General features: G+C 34.0%; 1 protein-coding gene across 1 annotated transcript; it reads left to right on the plus strand.

The window, feature by feature from the left end:
- Positions 1 to 1847: 1847 nt before the first annotated feature.
- On the plus strand, positions 1848 to 16044 carry LOC119639731 (maternal effect protein staufen). Its single transcript, XM_038037351.1, has 10 exons — positions 1848 to 2556; positions 9894 to 10292; positions 11330 to 11508; positions 11580 to 11638; positions 12745 to 13221; positions 13295 to 13446; positions 13507 to 14659; positions 15179 to 15394; positions 15453 to 15730; positions 15798 to 16044. The coding sequence occupies exons 3-10, from the start codon at positions 11339 to 11341 to the stop codon at positions 15981 to 15983; spliced, it is 2691 nt and encodes an 896-aa protein (XP_037893279.1). The 5' UTR covers positions 1848 to 2556; positions 9894 to 10292; positions 11330 to 11338; the 3' UTR covers positions 15984 to 16044.
- The last annotated feature ends 9179 nt before the right edge of the window (positions 16045 to 25223 follow it).

Below are 25223 nucleotides of genomic sequence, written 5' to 3' on the forward strand. Positions count from 1 at the left end.
GCAGCTGTTCTTCTTTTATTTATGCAAGAAGAGGAGGCATTTTGGGCTTTGAATACCTTAATAGTGGATAAAAAGTATGCAATGCATGGCAGTTGGTTCTTCTCATGTAATCTACTTGCTTGACTTCATCTCATCCCATTTTAGTACATGATCGCAACTTTAAAATAGGAATATAAGCCGTAATCAAATGAAATATAATAGATTGGGAAAAAAGAAATCCATTATTTTTATATGAACTTCAGGACTTTGTTTAACATGCTCCGGATTGTCCGATTTAGGTCAAATATGCACCGTTTTGTTGTATGATTTGTTGCCATTTTAAAGGTAACTTCAAAATGCCTCTCTCATAGAAGTCCTGGTCTCTATTTGCAAAAAACTCTAGTAGTCGATTTTCACAATCCTCCCTAGATTCCAGTTTTTTATCAATAAAGAAATTTTGCAATGCAAGAAAAAGATGATAATCGCTTTGTGCCAAGTCCGGACTGTATGGCGGATGCATTAAAACTTCCCAACCAAGCTCCCGAAGTTTCTGGCGCGTCACTGTAGATGTGTGTCGCCTAGCGTTGTCCTGTTGGAACACGACACCTCTCCTGTTGGCCAATTCTGGCCGTTTCTGGTCAATCGCTATCTTCAAACGGTCCAGTTGTTGACAGTAAAAATCAGAATTTAGCGTTTGGCCATATGAAAGCAACTCATAATAAATAATAATAATAATAATCCCCTTCCAGTCCCACCAAATGCATAGCAAAACGTTCCTGGCCGTTAGTCCTGGTTTGACCACCGTTTGAGGTGCTTCACCGCTCTTTGACCACGATCATTTTCGCACAGGGTTATCGTATGTGATCCATTTCTCATCTCCAGTCACCATTCGTTTAAGAAATGGGTCTATCTCATTCCGTTTGGCCAAGGCTTCGCAGATGGAAATTCGATCCATCATGTTTTTTTCTGTTGATTGGTGTGGCACCCAAACATCGAGCTTCTTTTTGAATCCAGCTTTGTGTAAATGGTTTAAAACTGTTTTATGGTCGATTTTTAGCTCCTGGGCGATGTTACGACTGCTAACATGCCGGTCAAGTTCGATCATTTCTCCGATTTTATCGACATTTTCGACGACCGGCCTACCTGTGCGAGGTGCATCTTTAACATCAAAAATTCCTGAACGGAATCTACGAAACCAAAATTGCACATAATTGGCTGTTACAGTATCGGAACCATAAACACCATTCACAATTTTAGCCGCCTGGCTTGCATTTTCGCCTTTGTCAAAGAAAAACTGTAAAATGTACCGAATTTTCTCTTTGTTCACTTCCATTTTTAACACGCTGTAACTCACAACTGAAAGCACCAAACAAAAAACAGCAGAAGAATTTTTTTTACTGCGAAATGTCACCTTTCCAACGAGCATAAATCTAAAATTGTTTGATCGATGCTTTACGAGAAATCTATCAGTGCAGCCATCTACCGAAAAAATAATGGATTTCTTTTTCCCCAAACTAATATAAATTAGATAAATAATTTCTAAACGTAAAATAAATAGCCTTTATTTCTTCTTGTACATTATTTTCTGTTTGTTTTATTTGTATGTAGACATGCAAACCCATGTTATTTCTCAACTGCCACAAAATTTGGAAAAGTCTGCAAAGTTGAATAAATTCGTTTCATTCATGCATTTATCGTATTTATTGATATTTACTTATATTACTCTGAAGGGTAAATTTCGATTTATGGCAACATCTTTCGCGATTTGCAATTATGGCAGCACCTCACTCTTCCTTTTCTTAATTCTCAATTCTTTTGATTTCTTTTCCTTAACAAGACAGCACGAAAAATGTCTAAAAGAGGTGAATTCCCGCAAAATATTAGTGTTAGTGAATGCTAAAATATGCTTTTACAATGTTTAGTGATTGAGAATAAAACATAATAAAATTAATGAACATAATAACATTAATATATTGGCTCTTCTCTTACGGCGTTGCGGCATAGGACGTTGTGAAACCGCGGGAGGACAATTTCGCATATTGCTTAGTTTGTAGGCGCTGTGATGAACTACGCTGACAATATTGGTATTATTTCCTAAAGCTTAAGAAAGTGTGAAGTCATTCATTTAAAAAAACTTTTACATTCGCTAAAAATCTATACGTAATTGCTGTGCACGGAATTCGTGGTCGCTTGAATCGTTTACCAGCTGCTGGCGTCGGTGATATGTTTGCGGCCACTGTCACAATGGCTAAACCTGAGTTGAGGAAAAAATGCAGTGAATAAACTTAAAAATATTTCAGAATTGTATTTAATTTTGTGAAAAGACGGCCAAACACCATTATTTGGTGGTGCCGAACATCGTCAAGCGCCTACAGGCGATCATCATGTTGCTGGTTGCTTTCTTCCGGACAGCAGGATCGCGCAGCAGCGACGTGGTCCACCGAACAAATTTACTCGGATTCGTATTATTTATGCTGCTGTCTAGAAAAAACTTTAGGGAGGAAAACGATCCGAATGTCACATCCTTCTAAGGAATAAACTGTCCTCCCTCCTTGCAATATCCCCTGCATTCCAATGGTGAGTTTCAATTTATCTTTACTGATTGTCATTTATAAGAGATCCATGCAGCATTTAAGGAAACATACGAGGTTTTCTACGCGTAACAACGGCAGTAGCCATAGAACCAATTTGCTTGGCTATAGACTAGTCATACTTTTAGCAGGAATAAACTTCAGAGGACATCAACGTAGATCGGCACATTTTTTTGCAACGGGTCCAGTTATAGCGGAATCTTTCAATTCGCCTTTATTGTTCACTAAAATCCCCGCGTTATGCTCAAAACGCCGTCCCTCCTTCGGTATGTCTTTCTCTGTTGTATGATTACAGCTGAGTTGATCGTTTCTTGAGTTGGGAATTCCCGTTTGAGTTTTTTTGAGAATAGATGCGAATCGGTTGCTCACCGATGTACCGCGCGATTGCGTATCCGGTGTCCTACTTCGATTGGCGACATCCTATCCATCATTAGGTTGGGCAATATTTCGCCATCTAGGTCGTACGGTACGAACTGCTCCTCGTTTCTCGCTTCGAGTTTGTAGTTCATTTTGTCGATTACGAAGAAATCGTCTTTTGGCCTGTAACCGCTCAACCAACTCGACAATTGAAACTTCTTCAGTCGATCTACAAGCTCCATTATATCTACTGGCAACCGGGTCCTCATTCGAAATCCGATCGCCATGTTGTAAAAAATTTTTTCCAGGTGATTCTGGCTCACCCTATACGGCAGGATGGTTATGCCAGGGTAAACTTGGAGTAGGTTCTCTACTAAGTATTTAAACTGGGTTATTGTGTGGCATATATCCCCCACTTTATTCTTCTTCTTATGCTTCAATAAAAGAAGCAGTGAAATAAACATGAATAATCAAAAAACTTACTCAAGTGTGTTTTCATAACGTATCCTTATCGAAAAATGTTGTCTTTTTAGTTTCTAGATTAAAAGTATCCAAGTACATAGAAGGCTAGGAGGTCCGATATTAAGCAGATACAATTTCACACAAAGTGATCATGTTATATGTTATATATAATGCAGACAGTATTCTTAATCAGAATGCGATCTCGAATCACCTGACTAAAGTGTTCTTACTTCTTTTTATTTTTATTACGGCGTCTTTTTGCCCTACATTCCTTCTTGCACAAGCACATATACGTTTGTGCGGATGTACGCGGTACATACAGAAGAAAGTGTGATAGTTGTACCTTTTATTATGCCGTTCAACTCAGAATCATCTTTCGGGTCGACTTAACCTTAGCTAACTGTGAAAATTTGTTAAAAGGAAAATTTCTTCACAAAAGTTTCTGTGCGACGGTATTTTGATGTTCTAAATTGAAATGGAATATTTGGTTCTGGCGAGATAACTTGAAACCCTCTCTCTTATAGCCGATATTACGAAAACTGAATCTCTATATATAGTTAAAACATCCACAGTTCCTAACCTCTATAACTTTTGATATTGACATATTCAATAGCATAAAGTTTGATTTCATGCATTGTTCAATCCGCTCTAAAATGTCATGAACGATCATTTGTAATGCATCTATTGACTGAGGGCCATGAAACAACAATTGAATATTATCCGCAAAAGCGTACACGTGCACAAATTAAAAAAATTTAATTCACATTATTTTCTTAACACTCAACAAAAAAAAATTCCTTTCACAAAAACTTTCTCATAAAAAAACTTGTTTAAGAGTTTGGCCGAATAAACCGTCCGAATAAACAGAAGCAATGCGCCTGCGCCTGCAATATTTCTGGTGGTTTGAAGAAACCGTTATCTTCTTTCATTACAGATACATACACATGAAAGCACACAATTATTAAAAGCAAACTAGCAGAATTGAAAAGAATTGCCATTTCATAATTAAAATATAACACATTTTTTATAATAAAACAGTTTACAACACAGTGATAAAAGATGGTTCGATTCTAAATACTTCTGTTGACAGTGGTACGAAGATGAAACAAAATGTGAAAATAGAAAAATTTGTGCTTATATTAATTTTTTTTTTATTTTTTAAGATCCTGATTTCTCAGGAGTACCGACATCTGTTCACGAACTTATTGATAAAGGTTATGTAAATATTGCAATTTTTTTTATTTTTATCTATATATATATATTGTTTCATCAATTCTCTTTATTATCATTGTTATTTTTTTGAACTAGTACGAGTACGTTTTAGACCCGATAGCCGCCACTTCTTTTGTAGATTTAGCGTTAATACTGTAGCGAGATCTTTGTCCATTTCCTGAAAGGACAATTTCCTATTGATGTATGGTGTAGTTGTTTCAACACCATTTTTACGAAACTCCCCTAATTCGGATGTCGTAGTCTCGGTTTGTAATGAATTTCTATTGGGTGTCTCACGGAGTTCATTTGGTGACCTTAAATTAACAGGAATAGATTCTTGTCTTTGAAATGTCGAACGAACTCGCGACGTTGGGTTAATTTCTTTGCTACGCTTTTTGGATAACGATAACAAATGTTTTCGAACCGTTTTTGGAGTGTTTGTTCTTTTTTCTTTTGGTTTACTGAAAACTTTATTTTTTATACAAAGTACATTATCCACAATATCACCATCGCTTTCACTTTGATGAAATTCATTTAGCAATGCTTCCATATTTTTTTTCCTTCGAACTTGATAATTTGAGAGAGTAACTAAATGAACGAACACTTGTTGCAATGTATATGAACTTCGCACAAGTGGTCGCTCATTTAGTTACTGTCTCAAATTACCAAATTCGAAGTTCAAGCTATTTCCTTGGTGTCTCGGCTGCTAGTGGTGATTTATCGGACAATCATGATATATAGAATTTTCAATTTTTTGATCTGGATTCAAATGCAACCGTACGAAATAAGTAAGTTTCATTTTTCTCGCTGATAATGGCTCGAGTAAATAAGCTAGCGCTGAAACATTCGAACTGCTTCGAAAACATATGGATGATACCTGGTCATAATTAATTTCGAGGCTGTGAATCATAACTTACTCTTAAGAAAATTAATTCCTACTTTGGCTTTGATCTGACGGGGCCAAGCTTGTTAGGTCTTATCTCGATAAGCGGTGTCAGCGCGTGAAAGTCGGAAAGGTCTCATCAACCTTATGACACACAACATTTTAAGAAAACTGCCTTTATCCTCCTCGTACATACCGACGTCGGACATGTTAAAATCAATGAAATGTCTCGTTATGCCATTTATATCGTGTGGAGCCAACGTATACGGCAACCTTGATTGCGCCTCGAACGCCAAACTACAGCTGTCTGTCAATAAGTGCGCCAGATACGTTTTCAATAAGCGTAAATACAACAGAATATCGCGTTTTCGACAGAGATTTTAAATTCTGATCTTCCGTTGTTCCTTAATATGCGAAATGTGATCGTCGTCCATGAGCTCATTTATACTTGTATGCCAATTGAGAAAATGTATGCTGTTTGAGAAAATCTGGTTTATCCGATCCAGACATACGACGAATTTCATTGTGTCTATCCTTAAGTATTAAGATCAAATCAAAACTTCTTTTTCGTTTTTTTCAATCGCCTACTCATTTTCCTACACACGTTCTTATTATTAGGTGCCAAAATGTAAATTAAAGAAAACAAATGAATTATAACTTTATTGTTTTATATTTTTATTATATTATGTTTTTGAATAATAATGTTTATGAATGATTACGGGTCTGTCTCCGGTCCCGGGGCTTCTTCTTGGCCCTCTGCTCCTTCTTCCACAGCGTCGCGTCTTCCCTCCGCGTCGCCCTCCTCGTTTACTAAGACGCCGAGCGCCGCCCTGTTGGGCAATATGAGATGAGGCAAAGCTCCGACGCTTACCAGCTGTCAGTGTATATTTCCCCGTCACTGAATAACGTATAAAAACTTGCGTTGTTACCACTTTGCCTTCACAATTTATAAGCAGATTGGGCTGAGCCAAATCCCATAGACAAATATCACATTTCTTAGGAAAATCATTAACGATAACGCATTTTCTCAAGGCCTAAAATAATTTGGAGAAACGTAAAAATTTTAAAATTGTTTACGTCCCCAAAAGAGGCAGAAACTTACCGGTAAAAATACATAACCCTGTTCATGATCGTACTTTTGTTATCAGCAAATTATTTCTTGATATCCATATTGTGACGATATGTTGTGCATGTTTCCCATTTTTCCAAGGAAAACTAAATCAAGTGCCCTATCTGAATGATTTTGTTAATAAGAATTTAAAGGGAAAGCATTCGTATTCAAGAGTTACATCTGTTGCGAATATCAGGTACTCTTGTGTTAACCCAAAACAAGTTATGATTACATCATTTAAGGTGGGCAAAGCATTCGGAAAAGTTTGCATTAGTTTGTCTTTAACGTTGGGATTGTCCATAACTATGGCTTGCAAAATTAGTATAGATGGGGATAGCACAGCGCCTAGGTGAAAGGAAGAGCCAGTAGCAATTCAACCTTTCACATTAATTCAAGTCTCAAAAGGAGGAGTATCTGGTGTGAAGTCGAACGCTTTATTATATCAAGAAACAATGGAGCAATGCGTCTCAAAAAGGTAGAAGTCATATTCTCATTCCTCACTCAATTCCCCTTCACCAATACTTTCAAGCAAAACAATGCGCCGGTCAAGTATAAACGCTATTGTAACTACCAACGTTAAAAAAATTTCAAATTGTTCATTTGTTGCCCGAAAAGCGACGAATCTCCCGTTTTATCTCTAAAAAAAGTAATTTTTCCAATACCACTAGCAACAGAAGCAAGATGCGAAGAAATTGCCAATAAGAAAAATATTAAAAAAATATATACGTTGTCTAGGCGTAATTATACATAATATTAAATTTTAAGCTTATAATTATATCTATTATTGTAATTTATATATATATTAAAAAATGGTCTAAAGAAAACATGAGAAGAATTCAAGTATTAAGATTTGCTGTATAAAAAATAAGAACAGCAAAACAATTATATGCATCATTGTACATCCAGCCAATAAATGTGTTATTCAAAATTATTTGACAAACAATTATTTAAGGGAGGTCTATCAAAAATGTAAAAGGAACTGTTACAAACTGCCGGTTGAAAAAGAAACGGACCGGTCTGGAAGCTGCTAACATACAACATTTGCGTGTACTATTTGGTGGAAGCCAGGCTACACCATCGCTTTTCAGTTAGGTATTAGTCCATCGCTGGATGTGGGTTTATTCATCATTTAAAGGTCTTAGCTTCTCTCGAAGTGCGGAAACATAACGTAAAAAAAAAATTATCAAATTCTTTGGCAATTTTGTACGGTTTAATGTACGAGGGTTAATGCCAATCATTGCTTACTTAACGATTTAAATACCCATATCAAAAATACCAATAGATTAGTGAAAAGCTAACCACTAAAATACAGTTCACATTGACGAGATTCAAAGTTAAGGAGATTTAAGATTTATTGCTTATTTCCCACCGACCAGCGGGATTTTTGCAGCTCTATCTGGCCTTCGAGTGCTTTGGCCAAATAAATGACGAACAATGAGAATGAAGGCTAAACTCCATTTCAGATTGGTTAGCATAAATTTTAAGGCTTTTGTCCACTGTTCTTCAGAATTGCACTGTATTCTAAAGAAAGAAAAAGTTAGTAATAAATAAACATAAAAGGAACGAACTTACTTTATGGAATATGACGTTCCTGTGAATGGATCAATAACTTTTCCTTCTTCCATCTTGTAAGGCAGCAAAAGTTGAAATTGTGTAAGGCAATCCAAAAAGGATACCATAGGTGCATCAAATAAGAATGATTTCCGAAAGCAACTATTTTATAACGTTTAAATGTCAGCCCAATCTTGCGGGCCAATGCACACAACAATAAAACTGTTTGTCCCCAAGCTGCATTAATTTCTGACCAGTCTACTGTACTTTTGTCCGTCTATCTGCCAGCACGTCCGTCCAATGTCCGCCCATATAAATTTGTGTTCAAGCTCTAGATCGCAATAGGCACGGTAAAACTCTACGACCGATTTTGATTTATCTATAAATTCATTGATATTTCGCCAGCGTATATAACCTTTATCAATAAGTTCCTGAACAGATGTCGGGACTCCTGAGAAATCAGGATCTTAAAAAAAAAAAAAAAAAATTAAAATAAGTACAAATTTTTTCATTTTCACATTTTGTTTCATCTCCGTACCACTGTCAAAAGAAGTATTTAAGATGGCAATGCTTTTCAATTCTGCTATTTTTTTTTTTAGTAACTATATGTTTTCACATATACAATGAAAGCTGATAACGGTTTCTGCAAATTAACAGAAATTTTTCAGACGTGCATTTCTTTCTCTCTTTCATCCAATCGGTCATTTCAATTCCGACCGCGGATAAAATAAGATCGTCAAATAAGAAGTAAAAAAGTCTTTTTTTAATATTTAAAATTTTTTCAAAAATTGAATGAATAGGGTTTATTAAAGTCCTAGGAATGGAAGACGTGACGAATTCTCTCAACAAGTGAAAGATATGTGTCATAAAATCATAAAATTAAAAAACGTATGATTGGAAAGTGAGCTAGATGGTTTGCTGGGCGAGTATTCGCGCGTATAAATATCCATTTTAACTTTTACTAATGTAAGTTTTCATATGCCGCATCTACTAAAGGAATTGAATAATTAAATGAAAACTATCTTTCAGCCATGGTATGATAAGATGTAATAAGTAAGGAATGGTCAATCACGCTTTTCTAGTCTGAAACGCAACGCATTATCAAAACAACTATAACAAGATTAAGTTTTTTTTTTTTTTTGTATTGAACATTTTCTCCTAATTCTTACCATATATTCGTACAAGTGCTTGAAGTGCTTGAAATACAATATATAATCTTGTATATATAAATGTATAAAAAATAAGCATTTATCTCCCCTTGTACGTCTCCTGAATAGTTTTATACAATTTTTATAGACCTAGCGTTCGATTTTGCCCTATTTTTCAAAATTTTCTCCTAATTCTTACCATATATTCGTACAAGTGCTTGAAGTGCTTGAAATATAATATATAATCTTGTATATATAAATGTATAAAAAATAAGTATTTATCCCCACTTGTTCGAGTTATCCTATCTAGTATTTTAATTTGTGGCGAAAGAGATTTTCTACGCTTACTGGCATAATAAATCCATTTTAATCTTGATTGATCGCAATTAATAATGCACTTTGTAATTGTAATCGTTTACTTACTGATTCATTATTGCTTAAATAATTAATAATAATGATAATAATTCAAACAATAAAAAAATAGTAACATGAATATATAACCAGATTGTAGCACTCATACATTGATACAATATATATATATATATAGATCGATTTTTCCTACTGTTTTACACGGCTTTGTACTTTATTTACAATTTTAGTGGAAGACTGTAAATTTCCGGCTACTAATCGAAAATTTGACAACTATGTACTAAAAATCTAATGTAAAATTCCGGCAACGCTAAAAAAGTGGTAAAATCAAGTTTTTACAGCTGTTTCCAATGCTACCAACTTCACTATCGGTTAAATTTGGTAATGATGAAAAGAAACCTTTGATAATTTTCCACCACTTCTTTTAATCCGATGTTCGTTGCGTATTCATAGTTTACATTTCTCGATATTATATTTATATAAAAAAATATACAAAAATATTATTTTGCTGCCTATGGCTAAAAACAATAAATTAAGTTATATAAAATAAAAGTGATTGTTCTCCAGTATTTGTAATTTTTGTTGTGATCGGGATTGTTCTAATACATCACATATATGCGACCGCACAGGTAAGTTTCTAACAAAAGTTCTTATTATAATTATTACGTTCAATAAGATAAATTTACGTAAAAATTGGTGCTTGTCGGAAAAGAGAAGTGATGACACTTTCACAAAATCGTAGGCATAAGTTTTGATTAAAAAAAAAAAGGTGAAAAACATATGCTTTAAGTCCTTTGTCAAACTTTGTAATCCTTGAAAAAAACTACCGTTTAGTTCTTTTTTATTATAGCAAAAATATCTAGTCTTGAAACTATTATTTACTAGTGGGCGTAATTCGTGTCTTGAAACGTTTCCCGTGTTTAAGGGTTGAAAAGTTGAACTTTACTTATAGAAGCATTGTTGAGTTACTCCGAAGCCGGAGAAGAAAATTATTTCACATAACATGCACTAACGACGGCCATGGGGGGGATACAAATCTCCATGGGAATGAAACCTATACGGCATTGCGAAATGTTTACTTTTACTCGAACATGAATTTAGGTAAAATGTGTTTGAATTTATAGGTAGAGCTTTTTATTTGTTTTCGATATTGAAAAGGCCAATTGGAAGTATAATTATTATAATGTACATATTATATGATAATTATTAGACTAATAATTTCAAGATTACCTTCTCTATTCATATTCGTTCACATTAATTTAGACTGCTGAGATAAACATTTCGAATTTTAATTCGAACAAGTATATGTATTCTATTTTATAAACTGAGATAAATATTGAGTTTACCGGGAGAGTGTGGACGGTCAAACCTTTCACATTTGACATTAAAATTATCTTCTTCTCTATAGCCTTCTTGATCTTTTTGAAGAAAGATAAATGAAAATGCATCGAATTTATCGGCCTATTTGTGCACAAAGAAATGACTAAAGCACAATTGCCTAAGTTGTCTCATTACAACTTTTTAAAATTCATTTTAATAATTTTGAAAGTAGTAGTAGTCGCGCTTTGGAGGCGTGTGCATCAGTGATATCTTCTAAAATTGCAGAAAATATTTTTTGAAAGCAAGCTAATCAAAAATGTTCACTTGTTTTTTTCCTCTTCTACAGAAACGCAGAATGCAACAATATCCACAGTGCAGCCGTTCGTATGAAAACAAAATACCAGTAAATCCAAACACGCAAACCGATCGTCATCTCTCACCATGCTCTGTCAGAATTCTATCACGTCCTTCAAAATCCTATCGTCAGGCTATTGCAACTAATAATGCGTTCGACCTAAAACATCGGTATGCTATAGAATATTCTGCTATAAAGGCATTAAATACCTTACCTTACATTTCTTTTCATTTATTTACAGATTTAATCAAGACCAACAAATACCTAAAGTAAAGCACAAAGTTCATCGCGCATATTCCGGTAATTAAGTTTCACGCATATTATTAAATGTATAGCATTGTCTCATCGTATGGGTGAAAACAGTTGTTTTTCTTACTTTACACGCATAGTTAACCTCCTAGCCAACAATTTTTTAACTCGATATAAAAAAACACATGCAAGTACAAAATTGTTATAACTCCTAATATGAAACAATAAGTTCAACTGGCCTTAATGAATAATTTTCTTTTAATAACAACAATAACAATAAGGTTGTGCATAAAATAATTTGGTTTTCTTATTCTGCAGGCCCACCTTTGATGATCATCACTATATAGAGGCTAGAAAAACAATTTTCTTCGCGCATCCAAGAAATGATCAAGTTCAATTAGAAGAATATAAAGATAGAATAGTAAGCAATTTATAAACATTATTAAGGCCTTGTGGCGAACTTTAAAAATCCGCTGCCCCAGGTCAATGTACAAAAATCGCTAAGTATTTTGTTAATTATAGGCGGAAAATCAAGGTAACTGTTTCATGGGGTTTTCAGACAGATTTCTATTATCTATTCTAGACATCGTTGAAAACTCGTCACGCCAGTTCCTTAATTTGATGCCTGGCCATTAATGAACAATATGCCACAATTTTCAACTTTCTGTCCCAATTTTTACGACTAATAACAAACGACATGTGCGACTTTGCTAAATCAAGTTCTATCAATCAATCTTAGGTTGGTCAAAGATGTATTTACTGTATTTCATTGGCTCTCTGACGTGTGTTTTTTCGAGTTATAAATAAATTTTAGAACACCATTGTACTTCTGTGGTGAGTAAAAAAAAACCTGATCTTAAGATCTTTATGTATTTAATATAATTTCGATAACAAATTAAAAATTGTCTAATAGGAAAACTTAAGTGGTTTCACTTAGTTTAAGAAAAGAAGATCGAATTAAGAGAGAAGGAGCGGAATCAGAATTGAATCATAATTTTTGTTATCATTTAGTTCGATTGCTTACTTTTAAATTGGTATAGGCCTGATTCCTTGCAGGTATTCCGTAAAGAAAAAGGTCTTTATCCATTGATTTGGAAATTGATAAATGTTATACTCGAAATATCCTTCTAATGATGTTATTCTTGCACTATTTACAGGATTCAACACCGAAGAAAGGCAATTTCCTGGAGAAACTCTTGATGTGCCCCACACCCAGGAACATCATCAAGGAAATTATTTATTAAGGCCGAATGATCGGTCAGTTCATTACGTCACCAAACGTTATGGAACGTTACAGCAAACACATCGTTCCTCAAATGAAATTCCAGAAAATGATTATTCAAATGCTAATCTAGTAAATAACGTAGATGGGCAAGAAACCAGTAATCAGCTGAGATATCGTAAACATAGAGTAAAAGCATCACATAATTATAATAACGCTAACGCTGTAATACCAATTCAAGAGTGTAAAAATAGTTCAAATAACGCTGAAGAAGAAAGTGAAGAAACGGTTAATTTCAATCCAACAGTGAATGGTGACTTGCGGAAACCATCTCCCATTGTGGACGTTGACGTTGATAAAGAGAATAATGTAAATACTGTTCCTGATGACAAGTCCGAAAATTGGGGCCCAGGTAAGCAAAAGCATTGTTCCAAATATAGGCGAGCCGGCTTCTAACTATAACTGCATATCCTTTTTATTTTAAGAGCATCCTGGAGATGAACACAAAACAACAACCGAACTTATCGACAGTTCGAAAAAGGAAAATTTATCTGCACTGGATGCAACGCTCGAGGAAAAAAACATCTCGGAAAAGACTCCGATGTGCTTACTCAATGATTTGGCACGGTATAACAAGGTTAGACAAAGTTTACTTCTCTAGAGTAATAAAGATTATGAGCATGTTTTTAATTGTTAGATTTCGTTCCAATATCGTTTGACCAACGAAATTGGACCTGCACATTGCAAACGTTTTACAGTCACCCTTAAATTAGGCGACGAGCAGTACATAGCTGAAGGTTGTAAAATAAAGCAAGCTCAGCACATGGCAGCGAAAGAGGCAATCTTAAAGACAAACTACAACCACCCGGTACCGAAAACGAGTCGACGGAATAATGAATTCGGTGTAACACCTACCGTTGAATTAAATGCATTAGCCATGAAAATGGGTCAACAAACGTATTATCTTGTCGATCCAAGGGAAATGCCAAATCCACCTCCGCAACCATTACCAATGCCGCCACATTTTACTCTATCTCATCCGCGTCACAATCAACACAATTTCCCCTCTAGATTTCAACCACGTTTCCCAATAGTTCCTTCAAATATTATTACACGCCCTCCTTTACATCAAATCAATCAATTTTTACCTCCGCCAATTCCCTGTAAGATAACACTAATTGTCGGCCAAGAGAAGTATATTGGTACGGGTAAGACTTTGCAACAAGCCAAACATGACGCCGCAGCTCAAGCTCTCCAAGTAATCAAAGCGAAAATAAACGATCAAGTGGAATCATCTAAAGAAGAAAATGATGACAGGGATGAAAAAAATGGTAAATCACCGATATCAGTTGTATTCGAAATTGGCTCTAAAAGAGGTCTTCCAGTTGATTTTAAAGTGTTGCGCGAAGTAGGGCCAGCCCACATGCGAAAATTTACAACAGCTTGTGTAGTCGGATCAATAGTTACAGAGGGTGAAGGCACGGGTAAAAAAAATTCCAAAAAAAAGGCTGCGCAAAAAATGTTGGAAGAGCTAAGGAAGTTACCGCCATTGGAACCGGCAGCTTCGCCTGTCAAAAGACATAAATTGAAAAACGCAGAGAGGAAAATTCCGAAGCGTTACGGTAATAAATCGGGACAAACAACGTCAGATAAATCAAATCCAATAACAAAACTGCTGCAATGGCATCATATCCACGGGGAAAAAGAACCGATATTTGAGCTAATTACGGAAGATAATATTAAAGAAAAGTCACGCAAGCAGCAATTTGTAGTTGAGGTGAAATCGAAAGGAATCGCCGTACGTGGCACTGGAAGTACCAAAAAACTGGCAAAGCGCAATGCGGCGCAAAGTAATAAGAAAATTTTACATTTTTATACTCGCACCACCGAGAAGCAACGACGCACTACATTTGTTCTTCCGTTTGTAATATCCAGAATGATGCATCAAATGTCTCTTAATGTATATATTTTTTTAAGCTCCGTAAAATTCTGCCTGTTTGTTGTCCGCTTCCTAGGTAGGAGACTAGAGCTTGACATATAAACTTTTAAACCGAGGTTTTCAATATAAAGTTTGAATTTGGTAGTAAGGTATGATATTCAATCCGTTACGAATATTATCTAACGGTGCGATGGACGTGATCCGCTTGAAAAACCCTCCATATTAGACACAAGTCTATAATTTTACTATATAAAAAAAAAAAAAATTGAATTATAATTTTTTACCAACGGACTGTGAAAGCGTCGTTCGCATTAGTTTACTGAAGATCTACAACGATACTTTACTAGGCTGATGTGGTGTGTGGATGACGAATAAACATTTTCTAGCTGTCTATCTTAAAATTTAAAAATACGTATATATTTTACTTTAGACCTTATGACATCCTTGGGCATAGAAGCACAGAGTACTGAGAGTCAATCAAACCTGAGTCCCGCTAAAGAATTGGATGCAACTTCCGACGAAAAGTCACGCATTTCTACAAAGCAGCCGAGGTCATTGTCTTTAGATACTATTGAAGAGGAACTTGTATCTGCCAATAATAAAGTCCCCGGTATTCTTGTCTTAAAGCATGCAAAGGATAATAAAGGTTAAACACACATAAATGTATAGTTTGTTCATTCATAAATATATACCTCTTATCGCAGATCAAAAAGACCTGACATCTAATAAATCTTGTGAAACGGACGCTGTTCACATTGAACCAAAAAATAAACAAAACAAATTGGAGTGTGTAAACGTTGCAGCCGAAAAAAGTATTGAATCTAATAACAACGTCGCGGCTGCGTCGTCAGATGCGAACTCAGATTCGGCTTTAAAAAACGATGACACTAATTCCAACAACAAGAAATGCGCTCAACCAAAGGTTAATTGTTTTCCTATGAAGGATCAATTGTTATATTTGGGGAACCTTCTGGGATTTGAAGTAGGAGCATTATCCATGAAAAAAATAATTTTCTAAATAATTATTAATTTTTTTCGTTCAATCAAAGGTTAGCTATAGTGACTACCCGAAAGGGAATCATAATGAGTTCCTCTCAATAATAATGCTTTCTACCAATCCGCCGCAAATATGTCATGGTATTGGCACAAGCTCCGAAGAATCTCGGGAAGATGCTGCAAGATGTGCACTAAAAATACTAAGTGAAATGGGCTTAAATCATATGAAAGGCAATTAATTATTAAAGTTTTTTCATTGTCTAGATTTGTTTGAAGGCATTAATAAATGATTAACTTGAATTATGTTTGTTTCCAATTTCACAGCTTTCAGCAAAAGATAATTAGGAATATTTATTTCAGTACTAATAAGAACATTAGAACGGTGCTATACAAAATACTTTGAACCTTGAAAGGCAAAATATCAATAAAATATTAAACCTTATTAAAATGGCCGCACTAGTTATCTTTTTTAAAAGATACGACCGGTGGTCTTAGCCGCTAGTGCTTATCTTACGTAGCATCTTAATCCAGCAAAAGAGTAAACATAAGTTTTCTAAGTGTGGGTGATTTTTTCCATATTTATAGAATATACTTGGAAAGTTTTACGGTGCGTCTGAGCAAAAAGCACAGTCCGCAAAGGTATTCTCATTTCATATTGCACTGTATTCTCATTTTGTATTGCACTGATCCTTTCACCGATTGTGTCTATATTCAGAACCGATTTGCGTACAACGAAAACAAAATTGTAGTCGGTAGTCTTGTTTTTTGCGGTCATGGAAACGTTTACCGTAGATATTCCTTATACGAAATTTATAACTTGATGCTGATCAAGAACACAGTTTAGGGGGTTTTTGAGGTTTCCTTTGGTTGATGAATAAAAAACATTTTCAATTAAAAGAGATGAAAACACTAATGTGGTATGCGGCCCACCGTTAAATACCCTACACCGCTTGGTTTAATACTGTTATTCGTATAACGACTTTTCAAAATATGCTTTATACGGGAAGTGACGAAAACGTCTTCCGATTGGAAGTATTTTCAATAGCGTCCCACCTGGCACAAAACAAGTCTGCATACCAAATTTCATCAAAATATGTTTTGTAGGTTGAAAAGAAATTACAAACAGACACAAGCGGGCGGACGGACAGACAGACAAGCTTAGATCGGTTCAAAAAGTGATTCTGAATTGATGGGTATGATAAGAGATGTGCCTATCTCAAGTCTTTCTGGGTGTTGGATACATTCGAAGAAACTTAATATATCCTTGTGGTGGAATGTAACATGAATTTGCAGAGATAATATTTCTCTCCGTAAAAGCTTTTTGAAAAATTTGTCTTTTTAATTGTAATCACACTATCTGGAAGGATGGATACTATCCATGCAATGTTATAAAATGACGAGGTTTCATATTCTTGGAGTACTTTTTTAATGTAAGCGTGGTAGGTATAGATGATCTAGTAGCAGGCGCATATAATTTCCTTACTTTTTTCATTTCGGATGCAAATGTTTAAAAGTATCCGGGTTTCATATTATTTATATATTATACGCAGTAGATTGATTGTAAAAGTAATGTTCCATATTATTTTTTCTCTAATTTTAAATATATCTATACACATACAGATATCTGTTCAAAACTGTTTAAAGATCTAAAACAAGTTAACATAATATAGAAAGTATGATGTATAAGGAAAAAATAAATGATAAACAAAAGATAGCAATAAATAATTCCGCGTTAAGTTTTTTAACAAATTGCTACTTCAGTGACGGTGGAATTCCAACTTCGAACATCAGCTATTGCACAAGGATGTTTTCGTTCCATTTCATTCATGGTCTATACAAGCTTTTTCTTATACACTTTTCCAACGTGCAAAATGGAATATACGAATTCTTGGGCAAGTCCGTCTGTTCGCCTATCCATCTGTGTGTCTGTTTGTCCGTCCACCTGCTCGTGGGCCCAATGATGTCGCATATGTGCTACACACTCCCCGTCTCCGTTTCGCAAAAAAGAGTGCATCGCCTACAAATTTGCAACAGAGTTTGGACATGGTCCAGACAGGTCAAAGAAAGCGCCCTAAATGCCATTACAACCAAAACTAAAACGCCTTTGGTTTTCGTGTCTCTTTTTGGTCGCTTCTCCTACACTAAAACAGATACGAAACAAATTTTCAAAAAATTATTCTACAAAAACATAAAAAATAAATCACGTCCAACTAACACTATGGAGTATGAATATTTATGTTATTCCTTCTTTTTAACGCCTTAGAGGATAATACAGGTGGAAATTGCAATTGCTTAGGAAAAAAAATTCTTACTTGTATATCCTGTAGCTTGAAAAAGGAAATTTTTAGAAACAATAAAGAGCGAGTTAACTATCACCTCTTTTTGCGATAGACTGGCTTCATATACACAGAATGTAGCAAGTAAGCAACAGCCCTCCCCTTACAAAACATAACGAACATAAATGAAAAAACCGTCAAAGTCATTATTTCTCGCAATGCTGATCCATAAGCATGGGAAAATCCATTACCATTACAAAGATGGTTAACGACTAAAAATGATCAACATAGGCAACCGGATAACAATTTAATTTGGACAAAAGACCCTAGCGCTGAGGTCAAAGCTAACCGAGATGTTCAATTCGAAGCGCAAACAGATTCTGAGAAAAATCAGGAAAGGGGCGAGCGAGATAGTAATTACGATTACTCAAATTTTTGTCTCCTGCAACGTGTAAGGATTAAACATGTACTACATTACGTTTTTGACCCGCTTCCCCATAAATACGCCCATGAAAAATATGTCTCTATATAGGAAGAAGACATAACTTTTGTGTTCTATAATAAAAATAAATTAAATTAAAAATAAATAAATTCTTATCGTAACACAGATACTCTTGAGCAATTTCATCCATCAAAAATAGCAAAAGTTTATCAAAAACACGCAAACATGAAGGGGGAAGAGAAAATATTAAAAACAATGACGTTCTTCAACTGTACCCTTGATCGCCTTACTGAGTCTGACTTACGATGATTATAAGAAAAAATTTAAAATAAAGTTTGTTGCCTTCGAAATAATTACCTAAAGCACGAACGGGCGCCACACCGCCGGACATCGTTGAACACTGATTAAAAATCTAAATGCGAGATTTGTATACAAATTCCAACCATCTGAGAAAATACAAATTCCATCCAATTGAGAATGTTTGAATGAATTTCTTTAATCAGATAATAATCCTACAGGTGTTTTGATTAAAATCATAACCAAAACTTTACATATAAAAACGTTTATAAACATTTTTAAACATGAACCGAACTTGCAGAGTGGTTTCATATTTCTTGTAGAAACCGCAATACAAAGTTCGCCCTACGTAAAAAACTGAACAGCTGTCTTTTTTTTTAGTTTTGTTCGGGGTCTTAATTACATACCGATTTCATTAATGATTAAATATCAAGTTGTAGAAGAAGTTCGTTTTGAAAGGTTTTCTTAATGGGCTCATCATTTCTCAGGCTAATCCGACCGGATTCGGCGGTATCGGTAATGCTATGGATAGAATTTGCATCACACACATTTGTCATACGATTTAAGCGTGTAAATCAGCCGCCATAAATTATCTGATTAATTTTGTTGTAATTTGAGATTGGGTGGACGTAGGAAATTTATTATTATTCTCAGGAATTATCTATTATTTCACAAGCATATTGCACATTTTTATGGTTCGTACCTTCGCTAAAAATGTCTTTGCTAAGTTACAAGTTACAGCAGCTATTTAAAATAAATGCTAACACGCCTGTTGCATTAGCTGGTGCGGGTGGTGCGGAAAATTGCAATACAGTGAAATAAAAAATTGATATTGAACTGAAACGAGTTTAATGTAAATAAATTAATGTAATTTCTAAATTTTATAATCCCTTAACATTTATGAATCTATAAAACAAATTGAAATAAATCGTCAGTTATAGGGCATAATCTTAGAATAGACGCCGTCGTAACCAAAAGTCATAAAATGAATTTTTATCGATATAAATAATAGTAATTAGAAAGCAGGCGGTCAAGTGACTGCTAAGCGCACGCACAAACGCACACGAACATTTTTGTCATAGAATATATGCCATTAGCCTATAGAATGTTTTGAACAAAATTGTACGCGATTCATATTTAGAGAAATGACGACAACTCAATGCCATACAAATAACTTCTTAAGCAAACGCGTTATAATCTTAAACATACATGCTGAAAAAAGACAAAAACATTAGGCGTATCAAAAATTTCATTAGCAAGTAAAGCAACAACATTATGTATATAAGTTCGAACATTTTATTAGAAACATTATTGCAACATTTTGCCTTTACGGAGCGGACTGGTTTTTGGCGAATTTCGAGATGATGTCCCCATACCAGGGTAATGAAATTAAGTCTTTCTGATAGTTTTTAGCGTCCTTTAATACATACTAAAAAACTGTACATGTCATATTTCGTAGAAATTTTTTATACACGCTTTATATATTGCCACTTTTCGCCAACGCTACACATGCACTATATGGTAAAAACAAAAAAAAAAAATTTTTTTTCGTTTCTTATAACATTTCTGTATAATTTTTTATCTCATTTATGCTTGTATTTCTATTTTTGTTTAGTTTTTCTAATGATTTTGTAGTGGTCAATTATCAATTGCCTTAGCAGAGACGCGAAACAAAGAGTGAAGATAGCCCACGTTTTGGTCTTTGCTAAAATGTGGGCTAGGTACAGTGGGCTAACTTCACTTTAGTCATATTTCGTAACTTTACTTAAGCTGCATGGTCAATTCACGTGTGGTGTGGACGACTTAAACATTTCGATGAGTATTGAGTGGTTTTCGCAGCTGCTTAGACATGAAACATATGGATGTTGTGGAAGTCATGTGGTATCACAATTAATCCGCGCAAATTTTTATTTACTTAGGAATTTATCGATTCTAAAAATCTCCCTTAAATTTTATCATTGTACGCATAAGAAGCCAAATTGGTTGGCTTGGCTCGTTTGTATTAAAAGATTCGCATATAAAGTAAGAAGTCTTGTTCGTACTTTCCGAAATTACATTCATGCACATTTCTTACAACATACGCCCGCAATGTAAATGAATCTTCTCTTTTCCAATCGGTAAGTAGTGGCGTGACTAATTGCTTTTTTATATTTGTTTTATGACAAATTTTCATTTACGAAATGATGGTAATTATATTGTTCCTATCGAAAATAGGTGCAGGAGTATAATTCTCATTTAGAGAAGCGTGAAAGCCAATATCGAATCGGAATCAAAATAGGATGAAAGTGTACGGAATGTATCATTGATGTGTAGTATTATGCAGATAAAAAAGTTGGTGAAGCACATTCCTCTGCAACATGATTACATAATTCATGTAATGGAATGTAGGTTACTGGTTATGTTCTTTTTGGATTAGACAGCAAAAACAGCCCGAATGTTTGATAATGAGTAAAGTAACTTTTAGATTAATTTTAATACATGAATGGCTACAAGGTGTTGCTACGATCAGCCTCAATGATGAAATATTCCTGCTACAAATATTCATATAATTTAGTAATAATTATTGGTTCCTTAATAATGGCGGTTTACTCGTTATTTCAAGTATGGTTGAAAACGTGTGGATCGCCTATGCCATGTGATTCCGTGTTATCTCTTACTTTGGTATTTGTATACAATAAAGGAATTTTATTTAATCAGAGAATTGTGCTACAGGTGTTTTTAGTAAAAACAAAATAAAAATTTTTCCGAGTTTTTGTTTACTCTTATTAAAAAATATATGTATTTTGTTCATCTTCAGACTTGTGTGGATTGATTTTGGTCATTTTCACACACATACACACTGGTTGATTTCCCTCATTTTGACGTATCAGTGCACTGATTTTTGGTAATTTTGAGATACCGTTGGAGTGCTTTTCGGTAATATTCAAAATTAAATTTTTTGGTCACAGTATTAACAACTCTGCGCTGAACATAAAGTGGAGAGAAAAATGAGATAATTTAAATTCATTAAAAACAACTCTGGGCTGGACATAAGCGAGGGTATAATAAGATAATTCAAATTCATTTTTGAGGTGTGATGGCAGTGAACAAAGAAAAAAATTTTGAAAAGAAGAGTTTTCTCTAAAAGTGGTCCTAAATTGTGAAATTAATTTAAAAAAAAGTGTCTTGAAATTAAAAAAGTTGGTATCTTTAAAGTGAAGAAATTAATATTTTCTCAAAAAAATAATCAAACTAATTAAGGAGTCATACAAGACCAAACTTTTCAAGTGATACGTTTTGTCATTTTTATTTGACCTGAAAAAAATTGTTTGAACTGCTTATTGCGGTAAACGCATTCATTTTCCTCTACATATATTTCCTATATTTTGGACGAATCTGGATAAACTCCCACTATTGAAATATACCACCTTTTCAAGCTAGACTAGGTTTGTGGTGTAGGGTATATTCTTAATAATAATTACAAAAAAAAAAAATTCACTCTCTTAAGATTATTGAAAATAAAATGTTAATTAACAATTGGGAGTTACTTTGAAGAATAAGTTACGATTACAACAAACACGAAGAAAAAAAAAATGAAAAAAGATTATCGACACATTAAAAAACAAAACAAGTTAAATATTAGTAAGAATAAATTCAAATAAAAATTATTAAAATGGTAATAAAGATGAGAAGAACAAGAGGAATAAGTAAAAATTTTAAATAAAAAATTTTTATTTCAATTTTCATGTTTAAGAAGTTTTTATTTATTTGCTTTATTGCTAACTTTAGCTGATGTGGCTTTATTATCATTTTCCCTCGAAGAAAGTTGAAAACGTTTATCGATTCTTTTCGGCTTTTTAACCTCACTTTGAGACTTCTCATCTAGCTTGGGTTTCGATTTCTTTTTTCCGCTTTGAAATTTTTATGCACCTATGACTTTAATACGTTTATCTTCCATCAGTTTCGACGACTTTTTTCTTCCCGAACACTTCCGACGCTCTTTGCGCTGACGCTTTAAATCAAGTATTTTATCTTTTCGTTGCTTTTCATATCTAAAAAGAATTCGCTTCAAAATTTCTTTGCTCTTCACTTAATAACTCACAAAATTTCCATTTCGTCGGCATCCATTGTTTGCGTTTATAGTCTTGGGCGCATAATTTGAAATCGTTGTTGTCCAACTTTATCTCCGATTTTCAACGGGTAACATTTTCTATGACCATGTTATTATCGAAAAACCAAAATGAGTATACCCCCAGTGGTGGTGAATATAAAAATGAAAATACAAAAAATAAAACTTCGAATTTGTTAGCTAAAAAACTGCATTACCCCGTGCATAACCACTTCATCCATTGTTATTAATGAAATAATTCATTTAAGCTAAATTTTCTAATAAACAATCAATAAAGCCGTCCGAACGGTCAGACATTTCGATAAACCAGTTAACTGCAATTTATGTTTATAATTGTTTGGAAAAATTGCCCCAAGACGGCATTCACCCACCAACGATATTATTAAAACTTTTGTTCAGCTGAAATATTGAACAAATCGAGATGACATACGGATGAATTTAAATAAACATTTTTAAGTACTTTGTTTCAACAGATGTGGTTTAATGCAAGTGCCATATGCTTAAGTTTCAAGCAAATAAGCAGATAACCCAAGGTATGGATTCCTCACCCTTTTTTGTTGCTTATTTTTATAATTAATTTTTTTATTTCTGCAGGTTTTCAAACAGCGAATGGTAAAAAAATCTCCATATCGGAAGAAAGCAAAGTATCCATACAAAAAATTCTAAAAGAATTTCAAGACGATTTGAAGGAAACGGATTATGAAACTGAATTAAAAGATATAAAAGCTCGGATATCGAATAAAGGTATGGAATCCAAGTTTAGAACAACCCTAACCAGAAAAAGACTATGAAACGGGAAAGAAAGATATAAAAAATCGCATGAAATTCAAATTTAAAAAAATTGCAAAGAGCAGTGCACAAGCCGACAAACCCACAGATTTCCAAACGGCTAATGGCAAGAAAGTGCTCATATCTGAGAAAGGGAAAAAACGCGTGGAAGGCCTCCTAAACGGATTTCATCAAAGTAAAAGTGATGGCGATATTGAGGATAATTTGCTTTATTATTTCTAAAAAGCAAAGAATGCTGTCTGGGGAAAAAAGTGTTAAGATATCTTTAACAAGCAGGAAAGAGGAAGAAGGAAATTACCCCAGATGGGGCGGCAAATTGTCAGCAGCTGAGGAAAAGTCGAATATAAAAATTGAAGACGACGAAGGGAGTGAAGAGATGGGATTATGCTAATATTGTATTAAGTCAATGGGTTCTTCTTCAAGATGATTCAAAGCAATTTTTATGTCAACAGACCGATGATACATTGACGGCTCTTAATGATGAATCCAAACAAACCGTTTTAAAATCGCAAAATACTTGGCAACATTTAACATCGGGCATTCGACTTTCAATGTTCCAATGATGTTTCGCAAAAATCGCTTCTTGTCATTAAACCCAAAAATGAATTTTAGGTCACCCAATAAACTCTGTGAGTCACCCAATAGAAATTTATTACAAACCGAGACTACAACACCCGAATCAGTGGAGTTCCTTAAAAACGGTGTTGAAACAAGTACAACAACTACACCATGCAATAACCCAAAACGCAACGTATAACCAAAAATATAACCCATCGTTTAGTTGGAGCTTATAGCAACAAACACTTTTTCAACCGCTTTGATTTGTCATTGGGAAAATGGCATGAACTAAGTCCTAACTGCCACGAATAAATTATTTTATAAATATTTCTTATTTATTTGGTTATGATATGATTTCTTATGGATTAATTTTATTAAGAGTGTATTTGTATTACAATCATAGCTAGAGAAAGAGTAAAGAGAAAAAATAATTATTGGAATTATTTATAATAAATTTATTATTATTGTTATTAGTTAGAAATTTTAGAAGAACGAGATTGTTCATACTTTATTTATTTTTAGAAAGAAGATTAATTCCTACATTATTTTTGATTTTAGGATGGGGTTATCAGAAGGGGGTTTTTTTATTATTTTATACTTTATTAGTTTCTTTACCTATATTTATATGTTTTAATAGGTTCTTTAAATTTTTACTTGTTGAATAATTATGTAATTGATTATGAAATATTATATTTTTCTATAATTTTAACTTTTTTAGTAAAAATGCCAATATTTTTAGTTCATTTATGATTACCAAAGACTCATGTAGAAGCTCCTGTTTCTGGTTCAATAATTTTAGCTGGAATTATATTAAATTTAGGAGGTTATGGTTTATTACGAGTAATAAGTTTTATTTAGATTATAATTTTAAAATGTAATTATATTTGAATTTCAATTAATTAATTTGTTTACGACAAGTAGATTTAAAAGCTTTAATTGCTTACTCTTCTGTTGCTCATATAGGAATTGTATTGTCAGGATTAATAACAATTAGTTATATAGGGATTTG

This window comes from Glossina fuscipes, unplaced genomic scaffold, assembly GCF_014805625.2.
Source record: "Glossina fuscipes isolate IAEA_lab_2018 unplaced genomic scaffold, Yale_Gfus_2 113, whole genome shotgun sequence".
Classification (NCBI taxonomy): domain Eukaryota; kingdom Metazoa; phylum Arthropoda; class Insecta; order Diptera; family Glossinidae; genus Glossina; species Glossina fuscipes.

Excerpts from the sequence above, each read along its gene's own strand:
- LOC119639731 (XM_038037351.1), top strand. The coding sequence starts at position 11,339 with ATGCAACAATATCCACAGTGCAGCCGTTCGTATGAAAACAAAATACCA. Across the intron at positions 11,509-11,579 it reads GCGTTCGACCTAAAACATCG|ATTTAATCAAGACCAACAAA; the intron begins GTATGCTATAGA and ends ATTTATTTACAG. Across the intron at positions 15,731-15,797 it reads GGAACCTTCTGGGATTTGAA|GTTAGCTATAGTGACTACCC; the intron begins GTAGGAGCATTA and ends GTTCAATCAAAG.